The sequence below is a fragment of the Heptranchias perlo genome, chromosome 29 (assembly GCF_035084215.1).
Source record: "Heptranchias perlo isolate sHepPer1 chromosome 29, sHepPer1.hap1, whole genome shotgun sequence".
In the NCBI taxonomy this organism is placed as follows: Eukaryota; Metazoa; Chordata; class Chondrichthyes; order Hexanchiformes; family Hexanchidae; genus Heptranchias; species Heptranchias perlo.
The window spans coordinates 34,087,286-34,101,220 of record NC_090353.1 but is presented as its reverse complement, the minus strand read 5'-3'; the positions used below and the strand labels follow the sequence as shown (position 1 = coordinate 34,101,220).

The window sequence follows — 13,935 nt, the reverse complement described above, 5'->3', positions numbered from 1 at the left end:
TCAAACAGGACAAACACAAAAAGGGTATAAATATGAATGCAACTCATTCTTTGAGGGCCATCATGCCAGGCGGTGGGAGAATTTAGCTTAGACCCTCCCATATTAAATTGGTTTTGCCTTCAATATCTTATCTGTAAGTCCACTCCTGTCTTTACACGGTCTGGGCCTATATGTGACTCCAGTCCCACACCAATGTGATTGACTCTTAACTGCCCTTTGAAATGGCCTAACAAGCCTCTCAGTTGTATCAAACCCGTTACATTCCCAACTCCACCTTCTCAGCCAACTAGGGATGGGCAATAAAAGCCGGCCTTGGCAGCGATGCCCACACCTTGAGTGAGTATAAAAATAATTGTGTGTAGAGCACACCTTTTAAATTAGTCATATCCTCAGAAGAAAAATTAATTATTAATAACTCACGTGGGCCTCTCTCTGAACTTAAAACGAGTTATTTATGCTTAAAACACGTGTCCCGGCTCAGTTGCCTCGTTTCAAGGCTGATGAGCCCAAGTTTTCGTTAATATTAACGATTGGAAAATCAGAAGCGCGCGAGTCAGGTGCGCGCACAGCAAGACTCCATGGCGGGAAGCTCGCTCTGAAAATTTAGCCTTTTGCTGTTCTTGAGAACTTCGCACGTTCCCGATTTAAAAGCTAAGGCCTTTTCCTCGCCGATTTTTAACAAGGGGCATTTAAAGGGGCCACTCGCTCGTTAATTGTTCTCGGTCATGTAAGGGGTGGAAGCTGAGTATTCAGAATTATTGATATTCACCCTTTATGTCTCAGCAGCTCTTTCCCCAAGATGTCAGTCACCGTTCACGAAAATCGCAAATCGCGCTCCAGCTCGGGGTCGATGAACATCCATCTGTTCCACAAGCCGTCGCACGCCGACAGTCTGTTGACTCACCTCAATCTCCTCCGCAAGAGGCACCTCTTCACGGATATAACCCTCCACGCCGGGAACCGGTCCTTCTACTGCCACCGGGTAGTGCTGGCTTCCTGCAGCCGTTACTTCGAGGCCATGTTCGCTGGGGGGATGAAGGAGAGCCGAGACAACGAGGTGAACTTCCACAACTCTCTGCACCCCGAGGTCCTGGAGTTGCTCCTGGACTACGCGTACTCCTCCCGAGTCCTCATCAACGAAGAGAACGCAGAGTCCCTCTTGGAGGCCAGCGACATGCTTCAGTTCCACGACATCCGGGATGCGTCTGCAGAATTCCTGGAGAAAAACCTCCACCCCATGAACTGCCTTGGGATGATGCTGCTCTCCGACGCCCACCAATGCGAGCAGCTCTTCGAACTCTCTTGGCAGACCTGCCTTGCCTACTTTGCGGTGCTGTGCAGGACTGAGGACTTCCTCAACCTGCCCAAAGACAAGCTGGTCGAGCTGATCTTGAGCGAGGAGCTAGAGGTGGAAGATGAAAGCCTGGTCTACGAGGCGGTCATGGGTTGGGTGAAGCATGACCTGAGGAAACGGCGAGACCACCTACTGGAACTGCTGCGGTGCGTGCGTCTGGCCCTGTTGCCAGAGTCGTACTTGTACAACAGCGTGCTGGGGGAGGAGCTGGTGGCCAACCACAAGCTGGGCAAAGGGGTGGTGGAGGAAGCCATTTGTTGCAAGATGAGGATCCTGCAGAACGATGGAGTGGTGACGCTGCTCTGTGCCAGGCCCCGCAAGGTGAACCATGACGTCTTGCTGCTCGGCGGACAGACTTTCATGTGCGACAAGGTGTACGCGATCGACCAGAAGACCAAGACTGTGATCCCCAAGACCGACATCCCCAGCCCGCGCAAGGAGTGCAGTGCCTGCGCCATTGGTTGCAAGGTGTACGTTACTGGCGGCAGAGGGTCTGAAAACGGGGTCTCCAAAGACGTCTGGGTGTACGACACGCTCCACGACGAGTGGACGAAGGCTGCCGCGATGCTCCTGGCGAGGTACGGACATGGGTCGGCGGAGCTGGAGCAGTGTTTGTACGCCATCGGCGGGCACACGGCCGTGACCGTGTCCTTCCCGGCCTCTCCCTCGGTCTCCCTGAAACAGGTCGAGCATTACGACCCTCAGTCCAACAAGTGGACGCTGGTGGCCCCCCTCCGCGAGGGCGTCAGCAACGCCGCGGTGGTTGGCACCAAACTGAAGCTCTTCGTTTTTGGCGGCACCAGCGTCAACTGCGAGAAGCTGCCCAAGGTTCAGTGCTTTGACCCCGGGGAGAATCGGTGGACCGTGCCGGCCAACTGCCCGCAGCCCTGGCGGTACACCTCCGCGGCCGTGGTCGGCGACCACATCATCGTCATCGGCGGGGACACAGAGTTCTCGGCCAACTCTGCCTACCGCTTCAACAGCGAGACGTACCAGTGGTCAAAGTTTGGCGATATGGCGGCTCGGCGGATCAGCTGCCATTCGGTGGCTTCCGGTAACAGACTCTACGTGGTCGGCGGTTACTTTGGGGCCCAACGGTGCAAGACTCTGGACTGTTACGATTCGACGACCGACACGTGGAGTAACATCACCACGGTGCCCTATTCGCTCATCCCAACCGCGTTTGTCAGCACGTGGAAATATCTCTCCGTCTAGCTGCTCCGCAGCCGTAGGCACCGCGAACTGAGGTAAACAACAACTTCCTGTTTGTGTTGATGCTTGACCTTCAAGTAATTGAAAAATATTTTCCTACGGTTCCCCCCCGTTTAGAAGGAAGGTGTGGGTGCAGGGTCTGCCTCTCCAAATCTATGTCTCTTTCCCTCCCCCATCTCCTCCTCTTTCCACCCCCCCCCCCCCCACCACCAAGACGTTTAAGAGCCAGTTGGATGCTGCGATGGGCTGTAATGTAGGTTCGTCGACCTCTCGTGGGCAGAAAGACCTTCCTGACCCGTATTTGACTTTAAATTACATCGATTTTACAGCACAGAAACAGGCCATTCGGCCCAACTGGTCCATGCCGGTGTTTATGCTCCACACGAGCCTCCTCCCTCCCTCCCTACTCCATCTCACCCTATCAACATATCCTTCTATTCCTTTCTCCCTCATGTGTTTATCTAGCTTCCCCGTCCATGCTATTCGCCTCATCTACTCCATGTGGTAGCGAGTTCCACATTCTCACCACTCTCTCTGGGTGAAGAAGTTTTCCTGAATTCCCGATTGGATTTGTTAGTGATTATCTTATATTTATGGCCCCGAGTTCTGGACTGTTCTGCAAGTGGAAACATCTACCCTAATAAGCCCTTTCATAATCTTAAAGACGTCCGATCAGGTCACCTCTCGGCCTTCTCTTTTCTAGAGAAAAGAACCCCAGCCCGGTAGGTATAACCCCTCAGTTCTGGAGCCCACTGAAGCTGCTGACGATGCCACACGCACGGACTGCGTGCGTGCGCATGCGATGGGAGGGGCGATCACAGCTAGGCCCGATCCTGTCCGCATCCGCGGGCGCGCACTGGAGCCACTCTGGATAATTATCAGGAGCAGTGACCCGAGCTGCTTTGATTTTTTTTTTTTCCTTTCGTCCATTCCCCCCGGGGGAAAAAAAGTTAATTTTTTTTTTGTTCTCCATTGTTGGGATTTGGACACTTTGCTGCTCCTTTTGTCCTCGTCGTCCTTTTTTAACATTTTGTTTTTGGGATGTCGGTAATATTTATTACCCATTCCTTGTTTCCCTGAGGGCATGAAGAGTCAGCCATATAGTATGGACTGGAGTTTCCTGTAGGCGCACACCGGGTAGGGGCAGGATCCCTTCTCTGAATACGTTAGTGAACCTGTTTGGTTTTTGCTGCAATCGAACAGCTTTTATGGTCACTTTTCTCTGGTGCCAGCTCTCGAATTACCGGATTGATTGGGTTTAGTTTCAGAACTTGCCAGTGTGGGACTGTGACCCCCACGACCTCCTGGGTTGCTAGTCCAGTATCATAATCACTAGGCCGCCATGCCTGTAATCGAGCACTTCCAGGTCAGGCTGTAGCATGGGTTAAGTTCAGAGCAAAGGTCACTCACAGATGTGTATTGTAAAGTCACCCGATTTGCTCGTCTTTGAATCGACTGATGGGCAGCATTCCAACTGCAATAGATGGATTTTCCCTAACTCCTGGTTACGTCTTAGCTGTGGGTGGTCCCTGTGATCCCAGATTAGATGAGGGGTTACTGTCCTGTGGTATTGCTCGCTCTGTGTTGCCTTGTCTCCTCTGTCGGTGAAGAGAGGTTGGGAGGGTTACAGCTATGATAAGAGCTGATAGAGACACTGCCACTGATCAGCGACTCTACTACTGTATCTTAAAGCGGCTCAGACAGCTGAAGAAAGGCCCCAGACTGATTGTCCAATCTTTCGTCTCTTACGCGCTGTCTGCAGTTTGACGAAGTATCTACTTTGAGAATTCAGCAGCAATTTATTTCCCCCCAAACCCATTTCCTCCCCTCCTCTCCTTAAGGTCTCTCTGGGGCCCACTTTGGTGTGTGTGTGCTTGGACAGTGAATGTCTGGGGGGGTTGGTGGGGTGTTGGCAGGGACTATCGCGGCCGACCCCCCCCCCCCACTCTGTCCTGGCCCAGCCTCCGCGCTGGTGGGAAACGATCAGGAGCCGGAAGTCTGCTCGAGATTTCCAGTAACCCAGGGACCGTTTGGAATTCTGCCCTGTTCCCATCTGAGATCTCCTAAATCCAGACGGGATAATGGGAACCTGGGTCCCCGGGGCCGGCGTATATAAACTGAGCAACAAATCTCTCCAAACGGGCCGCTGCGGGGAGCAAAGCAAAGGAGATTTGAGTGATGGACTTTCTTAGGGCAGGAGAGTGAAATTTAGTCATTTTTAACTTTAGTGAAAAATTTTTTTTTTGGTTGGGAGGTGAGGGATCGCACGGAACACACACAGAACTAAAGTGAGAGGTCAGGGCCGATAAAGACAAAGGGTAGATTTTCCCCCCCGGGGGGAGGAGTGGTGTCCATTTTGAGGGCCGAGCAGCATTAGCATCAGGGCGGGCGGTGATTGACCACCACGGGGTAGTCGATTGGTTCTGGCCTGCCGCAATGTCTGCCGGTCCTGCTGGGGCTCCGATCCAGAAGAAGTAGATCCAGAGGGGAAGCCCCATCTCCGAAGTTGGGGGGGTGGGTGCCAGAGTTTCAGAGGCCCAGGCTGGTTTTGCCGAGCCTGGCGAAGCACTCCTGCTCCTCCCCGTCCTAGAGAAATAAAGCAGTTCTCCCCTAATTGGCTCCTGTTCGGTTGGGGGCCACGAGGGCCCACTTGTCCTGAAACGGCCATCAGGGTCGTATGTGCGTCAATGGGCCTACTGCCTGACACGGGCTACTCCAGCCACCCAGCGGCAGGCCCGCCCGGGCAAACAATGCCATGGTGGCAAGAAGAGGGCGTACGGTCACTACCCCGCCGTTTATCCAGCCCCAGCTCTCTCTACAGGCCAACTTACTCCACTGTCCCTTTTGTACAGTAAAGTCCAGGGAGCTTTACAGCGCAACCAGGCCCGTCTGTCAGGCAGGTCACCCCAGAGCTGGATCTGATCGTTCCCATTCCGTGATCAGATCTGCGGACCTGTGCCAAACCAGTTATTAGCTGGTCGCCGCGTGTCCAGCTCACAACTGTCTGGATTGCGGAGTTTAAAAAATAAGGAATGTATCGTTTGGTCAGTGAATGTACCCGCTGTGGAAACCGGGAAGCCTAGAGAGCGAATGTCGGCAGGGCCCAGGGGGTGGAGTGAAAATAATGAAAATAAATTTGAGCTGAACTCTACTCTGTTTACAGTTGGACAACGGGTGCGTAGGAGCCGCGGAATTCTGCTGTCAGCCCATCGTTGGGGTCAAATATTAGTAGAATGGTGTCTGTTTACAATCCTAAACAGTTAATAGCAACTGACGGGGGGGGGGGGTATTCCTGGAAGCAGCGGGACCTGGAGTGTGGAGAGCAAACCGTGTAGTGGGATTAGTACTGATGACGTTTGGTGGGAATGGGTGGTGGCTGGTGACCTTTCGGACCGGTGAGGTACACGCTACGCACGTCTAACCAAGCCAGCTTGTCCCCTTGGCAACGGTCCTTTCACATATGCACCTATACCCCACAGTCCAGGAGACCAGCCAATAACCTGCCTGCCTGCCGTTTTCAGGTAGTTTTCACGGTGAAACGGCAACTTATTTTTTTTTTAAAAAACCCAACTGCACTGGGAGCTGTCAGATTGCCATAAACACCCAACTGGTTCACCAATGTCCTCTAGGGAAGGAAACCTGCCGTCCTTACCCGGTCTGGGCCTATAGGTGACTCCAGTCCCCACACCAACGTGGTCGACTCTTAACTGCCCTCTGAAGTAGCCCAGCGAGCCCCCTCCGTTGTATCAAAACCGCTACACTGCAGCGGTTCAAGAAGGCGGCCCACCACCATCACCACCACCGTCTCGGGGCAAATAGAGGATGTGCAATAAACGCCGGCCTTGCCAGCAACGCCCACACCGCGCGACTTCATTTTTAAAAAAAAAATGAGCGACCTGACTATCGGTCGCTCCAAGTCCGGGACAAGATCCGCCCTGAAAATCGAGGGGAGAGGGTACCTCACCTGCCTCACCGGACGAGAATACAGTACCTTAATCCAAAACACCCTCCCCTTCCCCCATACACTCTACTCCTCAATTCAAAGTCACTTCATTCGAATTATCTGATGATTTGAATGTCACTGACACTTGTTCCCGTTTTGCTGTGTTATTTATGTTGCTTAATTCAAATTATTGGATAATCCAATTCCTTTAATGCAGTAAACCAGCTTTCAGTTATCAGGAGGAGGCTGCATTCAAGTCAATTGAATCTTCAGTCCTTTTCCACCTCACTCCTGAAGATTTTAATGATCCGGGCAGCTTTTGAAGTCTGCGGACAAAACGTTGGGATTTTTTTTTAAGGTCTTGCCCTCCAAAGTGCCCCCTTGTCCATCTTGTCTTTGGCCCTCTCAGGTTTTCCTAGACAGCTGACCGGAAGCCCTGCATTTTTCTTTCTGTCTTTCTTTCTGTCTTTCTTTCTGTCTTTCTTTCTGTCTTTCTTTCTGTCTTTCTTTCTGTCTTTCTTTCTGTCTTTCTTTCTGTCTTTCTTTCTGTCTTTCTTTCTGTCTTTCTTTCTGTCTTTCTTTCTGTCTTTCTTTCTGTCTTTCTTTCTGTCTTTCTTTCTGTCTGTCTTTCTGTCTGTCTTTCTGTCTGTCTTTCTGTCTGTCTTTCTGTCTGTCTGTCTTTCTGTCTGTCTTTCTGTCTGTCTTTCTGTCTGTCTTTCTGTCTGTCTTTCTGTCTGTCTTTCTGTCTGTCTGTCTTTCTGTCTGTCTTTCTGTCTGTCTTTCTGTCTGTCTTTCTGTCTGTCTTTCTGTCTGTCTTTCTGTCTGTCTTTCTGTCTGTCTTTCTGTCTGTCTTTCTGTCTTTCTTTCTGTCTTTCTTTCTGTCTTTCTTTCTGTCTGTCTTTCTGTCTTTCTGTCTGTCTGTCTGTCTGTCTGTCTTTCTGTCTGTCTGTCTTTCTGTCTGTCTGTCTTTCTTTCTGTCTTTCTTTCTTTCTGTCTTTCTTTCTCGCTTGCTCAGAGGGATGTGAGCACATCCCAGGGATGGTCTGTCCCCCAATCTTCCGTCCAGCCCTGGGCGTGTGCAGTGCCATCACGAGAATTCAGTTACGCGCTGGTACGGGGACCTATCGGAGAGAGAGGTCTGAGTAACGAGCCCTATTTACTTGTGAGGTTTCTCCAATTACTGTGATCAGATCCTGTTTTAACTATCGTCATTTCAAAAGTGAGAGAATACTCCCGTATAACCTGATTTGAAATACTTTCTCTATTTTTGAAACTTTAATTTTTAATTAACTTGTGTATTAAGCTGCCAATTCAGCTGCATTTATACAGCACCTCATCAATGTCTCTCAGACATGTCCCAAAACACCTCACATGCAATGAATTGCAGTGACTGTTAAAGAACTTGCATTTATATAGCGCCTTTCACAGCCTCGGGACGTTCCAAAGCAGTTTACAGCTAGCGACGTACTCTTGAAGTGTAGTCACTGTTGTAATGTAGGAAATGTGGCAGCCAATCTGCGCACAGCAAGATCCCACAAACAGCAATGAGATAATGACCAGTGGTGTTAGTTGAGGGATAAATGTTGGCCAGGACACCAGGGAGAACTTCCCTACTCCCTTCAAAATAGTGCCATGGAGTCTTTTACGTGCACCTGAGAGGGCCGACAGTTCCTCAGTTTAATGTCTCATCTGAAAGACGCCCCCTCCGACGGCGCGGCGCTCCCTCTGTGCTGCCCCCTCCGACGGTGCGGCACTCCCTCTGTACTGCCCCCTCCGACGGTGCGGCACTCCCTCTGTACTGCCCCCTCCGACGGTGCGGCGCTCCCTCTGTACTGCCCCCTCCGACGGCGCGGCGCTCCCTCTGTGCTGGCCCGGGAGTGTCAGCCGAGATTTTGTTCTCCAGTCTCGGGTAGGACTTGAACCCTCGACCTTCTGACTCGAGAGGGGAGAGTGCTACCAACTGAGCCACGGATGACTGCTTTATGTAGTGTTACGTAGGAAAACATGGCAGCCGTACTTGTGCACAGCAAGGTCCCACAAACAGCAAATGAAATGATTGACCAGTTGATCTGTTTTTGATATTGACTGGGAGAAGAATGTTTCCCACACCAAAAAAAAAGCAGCTGAGCACAGGCCCGGATCAAACCAGGGACTTTCCTGGCGAATGTGACTCTGTCTTCTCTGCCATTACTAATTGGGGTGGCACGGGGAGCTGATATTGCGATAGTACAGATCCAGCACTGGTGGGAGTCAGTACCAAAAGTGTGTTGTGTGTTTCTTTACAGACTGTTTTATTGTGTCACTGTGCCCTCACAGCTCACTGTTCCTCCACTGCTAATTATTGGGATTTGCCTCCTGGCACCAAATGCCAGCTGGCAACTCGGGGGAACAAATCTACCTTCTTAAAAACTAGGACAAACAGCTAGCTGGTATTTTCAGTCCGACGTGGTGTGGGGGAGGGGAGGAGAGAAGGTCCAGCTGCACCTCCGACATTCATATTAATTTGAACTAGTGTAACTGTAGAGGACTCGACTATATCAAATAACAAACAAACGTGTACGTATGAACCAGCAGACGGCTCCAGGGTGTTACACTAAGAAGCATAGATGAAGGCCCACAGCTCAGGAAAATACCAAGTTCGACAAGAGTAGGAGAAAAGACCAGTTCAGAACAAGAAGTGGTGGCTTGGTGACACCAAGCTTGGATTTTAAGCCTTTTGGTTGTAGGAGGAACTGAGGGAGGGGAGGAGTTCCACAGTTTTGAAGTCTAGGGAAAGAATGAGTTTGTCTTGAAGGCAGTATGAGTCTTGATTTCAACTCCAGGGTACAGAAAGAAGTGCTCAAAATTTCTTCGCGATGGGTCACGTACTGGAAAAGGTGTATCGTGGATTTATGAGGATCAACGCTGGGGATGGGAGGAGGTCGTTCACTGGAGCAGACAGGGTTGGGGAGGGAATCAAACAAAGGTCCAACAACCTGAAAGGGTTGGAGATAGTCATTTGGGAAAGATTATTTCCACTGGGCAGTGAATCGGTAACGAGGGAGCATGAACTAGAGATTAGTGACGGAAACATACAGGGGAAGCTCAGTCATTGAGTGTATTCAAATCTGAGATCGATGGTCACTGAGGGAATCAAGGGATATGGGAATAGAGCAGGAAAGTGAAGTTGAGGTAGATGATCAGCCATGATCTTATTGAACAGCGGAGCAGGCTCGAGGGGCCGTATGGCCTACTCCTGTTCCTATTTCTTATGTACTTAAAAGAAATGTTTTCATGCAAGGATTATTGGGATATGGAATGATTTGCCCAAGTGGTTGTTGAAACTGAGTTAATCACAAAGTTTAAAAGGGAATTGTGTGAACCCATCACCATGTTAAGAGTCTCTGAGCCAAGCTACTGAGAAATCTCCACATAGAATTTCAGTTTGCCCAATACGGGGAGCATTCACTCCCGTTCAGGGGGATACCCTACTTACCCAAGTCCAGAAAGCCGCAGCAAGTTAGCAGAGCCTAGGCTTGGGGTCCCTTGAGTGTGTGCAGGAGTAACTGGTGAACTTTAACCAGCTAAAACCACGCAGTCAACCAGCACAGTTAAACTTCCTGCAGCTTAGTTAGTAGCGTCTTGTCCAGTTAGTAGCTTCCTACCTGTTGGGTGGGTGACTTGAAGGGCTGCCTGGAATCGAGTGGGAAGAATCTCAGCCTCCTCTCCACCAGTGACCAGTCTACCCCTCTTATTGAGCCAACCTGGCCGGTCAATTATTTTTTTTTTTTGGGCGTCGCTGGCGAGGCTGGCATTTATTGCTCATCCCTAATTGCCCCTGAGAAGGTGGTGGTGACCTGCCTTCTTGAACCGCTGCAGTCCATGTGGTGAAGGTTCTCCCACAGTGCTGTTAGGTAGGGAGTTCCAGGATTTTGACCCAGCAACCATAAAGGAACGCCGATGGCATCAGGATAGCGTGTGACTTGGCAGAGACCGTGTAGGTGGTGTTGCCATGCGCCTGCTGCCCTTGACCTTCTAGGTCGAGGTCAATTATCAACAGTGCCCTCAAGTACTGCAGGCCAGCCAGGTGCACGTATCCGATTACCGAGGTGCCATGAAGGTTTGACTTGATGCCAAATTTGCACTGCCAGGTGTGACATCTTGGAGCTCTCTCGACCTCAAAAAGACCCCAATTACACCCCCACCCACTAGTTGACCATTTAGAGGACTGATAAGTACGGGTTTGAGCCTCTTACTAGGTGGACAGCAGGAGCTCCTCACCAGTCCCAGCTCACTATAAATATGTGAGTGGATTACCACGTGCTTCTGACCATGACGTGGACACCCACCATTGTCCATCAGCTGGAGCCCCGAGCACTAGATACGTGAGATGACATTTTTCTTTGTCGAGTGTTTGTCTAAGTCAACGGGTATGGTAGACGAGTAGGAAAATGGGTTCAGAGTAGATAACTACTGCGTAGCCGCCTCGTGTTGAAATTTCTAGGGTTCTATCTAATAAATATACTTTACCTTTTGTAATTTTTTTTGCGACTAGGGTTGAAGGATTATCTGCTGCCGTTGAAAGACAGAGAATTTTGTGAAGAACTTCAGGTGGCATTGCCGTGTTCACCACCCTTTGCCCTGGCACTGGCATCCGTTGAACTAGAGAAAGAGAGAGGATCGAGACGGGCACCGGTCAAACCGAGCCAGCCGAATGAGGATTGGCACGTGCGGGCAGCACTATTGCCGAATTTCAGCAAACCACGCGATACGTGTTTGGTGCTTCTGCGATTTGCGACGGACGGACAGTACCGTTCCCCGGAGGGTTTTCAACTTCATCTCTGTCGTGCTTTTTTTTTGTTCGTCTCTTAAGACAAAATATTTGCCTGTTCCAAAAATGTTGTTGTTCTGGTAACTGGCTGAGTAACTGAGTTTCAGCGAATGCCGAAAAATCCAGTTGTGGGAGCTCTTGGATTCACTGCAGCAACTCGCCATGGCAGCACCTCCCAAACCCACGACCTCCACCACCCAGAAGGACGAGGGCAGCAGGTCCGCGGGAACGCCACCACCTCCAAGTTCCCCTCAAATCACACACCATCCCGACTTGGACGTACATCGGCCGTTCCTTCGTTGTCATCGGGTCAAAATCCTGGCACTCCCGACCTAACAGAATTGTGGGAGTCCCGTCATCACACGGACTGCAGCGGTTCAGGGTGAAGGCGGCTCACCAACACCTTCTCAAGGGCATCTGTGGACAGGCAATAGATGCCAGCCTTGCCAGCGACACCCACGTCCCAAGAAAGAACATCGTTTTTTAAAAAAAAACTGTAACCAACTCATTCTTTCCCCGGACCTCTGGACTGTAGAATCCCTTACCCTCTCCTACAGTCTTTTAAAACCCAAACTTGGTGTCGCCTACTTGGATGCTAATTCTTGATTTTTACCTCAGTTTTACTCCTTACACTTGGTGTTGTCCTGCACTGTGGACCTTGGTCCATTTTCTCCAAATTGAGAAGCGCAGGTAAAGACAACCTTGTACTCGGCAAAGTTGGATTTAATTTTGTCCTTTGTGATGCTGTTGACCCAGATACCCGAAATAGGGAGTAACTAAACCCTCTCACCATAACGATGTAGATTTGCACCTTGTGTTCTTTTGTTGCTTCATGATATTGCAATTGGATAATGTGCTTTCTGTATTTATTTTTACGTAGGGAGGTTTTTTGGTTAAGTCTTCAAAAAGAGTTGAATTTCATGAGGGAACAACCAGTTTTCTTTTCAGTATTATCTTGCCTGCTGTCGAGGCGCTCTATGGTTTGTGCTCTAAGAAGATGCTGGCTTTTAAAAAAAAAAAATAACCTTCCCCGCACAAAATGGATGATCTGTTGCTACGTACAGCTCTACACCCGAAATGTAAACTCATCTGCTCTCTCCACAGATGACCTGCCGAGTGTTTCCAACATTTTTGTTGGGTTTTTTTTTTAACGTCGTTAATTCTGACCTCTTGCCCCTCCCCGATTTCATCACTCCACCATTGGCGGCCGCGCCTTCACCTAACTAGACCCTAATCTCTGGAATTCCCTCCCGAAACCCCTCCGCTTCTCTACCTCTCTCTTTTAAAACTTACCTCTTTGACCAAGCTTTTGGTCACCTGACCTAATATCTCCTTTTTGTGGCTCGGTGTCAAATTTTGTTTGATAATCGCTCGTGTGAAGCGCCTTGGGACGTTTTTACTAAAGATGTTCTATAAATGCAAGTTTTTAAGCAGCCGCTGGCGTAATCTCCTCGGGAAGGCGGCTCCTCCCGGTCAAACAAAATGGCCGACCGTTTCTCTGGCAGGTTCTGCCCCCCCTTTGTGGTGGGCGGGAAGATCCAGAGACCCGGATGAGAAGGTCGGGCGGTAACCCCCTCCGCGCCTTTTCTGAATCGGGCACGTGCGGCGGTTTCGGTTGCCGAGCGCGGCCAACTCCCCTTCCCCCGCCACAAGCCCGCTATCACAAAGCTCCTGACGTCGCAACTAACGGGCGGACGTTTGGAATCTTCACCAAGCTGGAGCGGTATTTTTTTTTTCGTTAATCCGAAGACTATCTGACACGCCTCCTGGTAAATTTTCTTTTTTAACTTTTAGATGAAGGAAGCAAATTTAATTTTTTTTTCTCTCTGTAAATGTTTTGTATCCGCTGACCCTATCCTGGGAAGGTTGTTTTGTTTTGACAATGAAGGGAACTCAGAGTGAAGAATCTTTTTCTTTTCCCCCCCCCCCCGCCCCCCCTCTCATTTGATCTGCACAGTCGGATGTCTCTCTTGTTTTCTGTCTGCGACTGTATTTCTGTGTCTTGTACCTGTCAATGTGTGTTTTTTTAATTTATAATGTCCTGTTACTTTAATTTTGTTGAAGATTTGCCCGTTTTGACAGCCTGGCGCTGCGTCCAAGATTTCAATAAACAGTCACCAAAAATAAGAACAGATTATTTTGGTTATTTATCTCATTGCTGTTTGTGGGATCTTGCTGTGCGCAAATTGGCTGCCGCATTTCCAAAGTTACAACAGTGACTCCACTTCAGAAAAGTACTTCATTGGCTAAAAGTGCTTTAATCCTGTGGTTGTGAAAGGCACGATATAAATGGGAGTTCTTTCATGTATTGTATTAAAATCAAAGTTCTGACATTATGCTATTTACCTTTCTTTTTTATTTAAATATTTTAGTTGAAAGGGTTTCTTGTGGAACGGGGGCATCACACCTGGCGAGTTAGATCCTGGTTTGTTCCATGTCTCAATGTGGTACAGAAATTCTCCCAACGTTACTGACTCATTCATTGCTCAAGGCCGCAGCATTCCAACTGGTTTCAAAGAAACTACAGTTGGCTACTTAAGTGACCCACTTCCCATCAGCGCTCCTGTGTCACTGAGGTTTCAAAGCGGTCCTTTTCTGAGGAGGCGAGAACACTTC

The 13,935-nt window shown here is 49.7% G+C and overlaps 1 protein-coding gene across 5 annotated transcripts in view; it reads left to right on the top strand.

Moving 5' to 3' along the window:
- Positions 1 to 13,655, top strand: part of enc3 (ectodermal-neural cortex 3) — a 37,389-nt gene extending 23,734 nt beyond the window's left edge. For 4 of the 5 annotated variants that reach the window (XM_067968471.1, XM_067968470.1, XM_067968468.1 and 1 more), the window contains 2 exons: positions 787 to 2,601; positions 11,044 to 13,655. In XM_067968471.1, the coding sequence (XP_067824572.1) occupies positions 800 to 2,569 (1,770 nt within the window). In that variant the 5' untranslated portion in view covers positions 787 to 799 and the 3' untranslated portion in view covers positions 2,570 to 2,601; positions 11,044 to 13,655. Of the gene's footprint in view, positions 1 to 783; positions 2,602 to 11,043 lie in introns of all 5 variants that reach the window. The other variant, XM_067968469.1, reaches the window with a different exon arrangement.
- Positions 13,656 to 13,935: the final 280 nt, after the last annotated feature.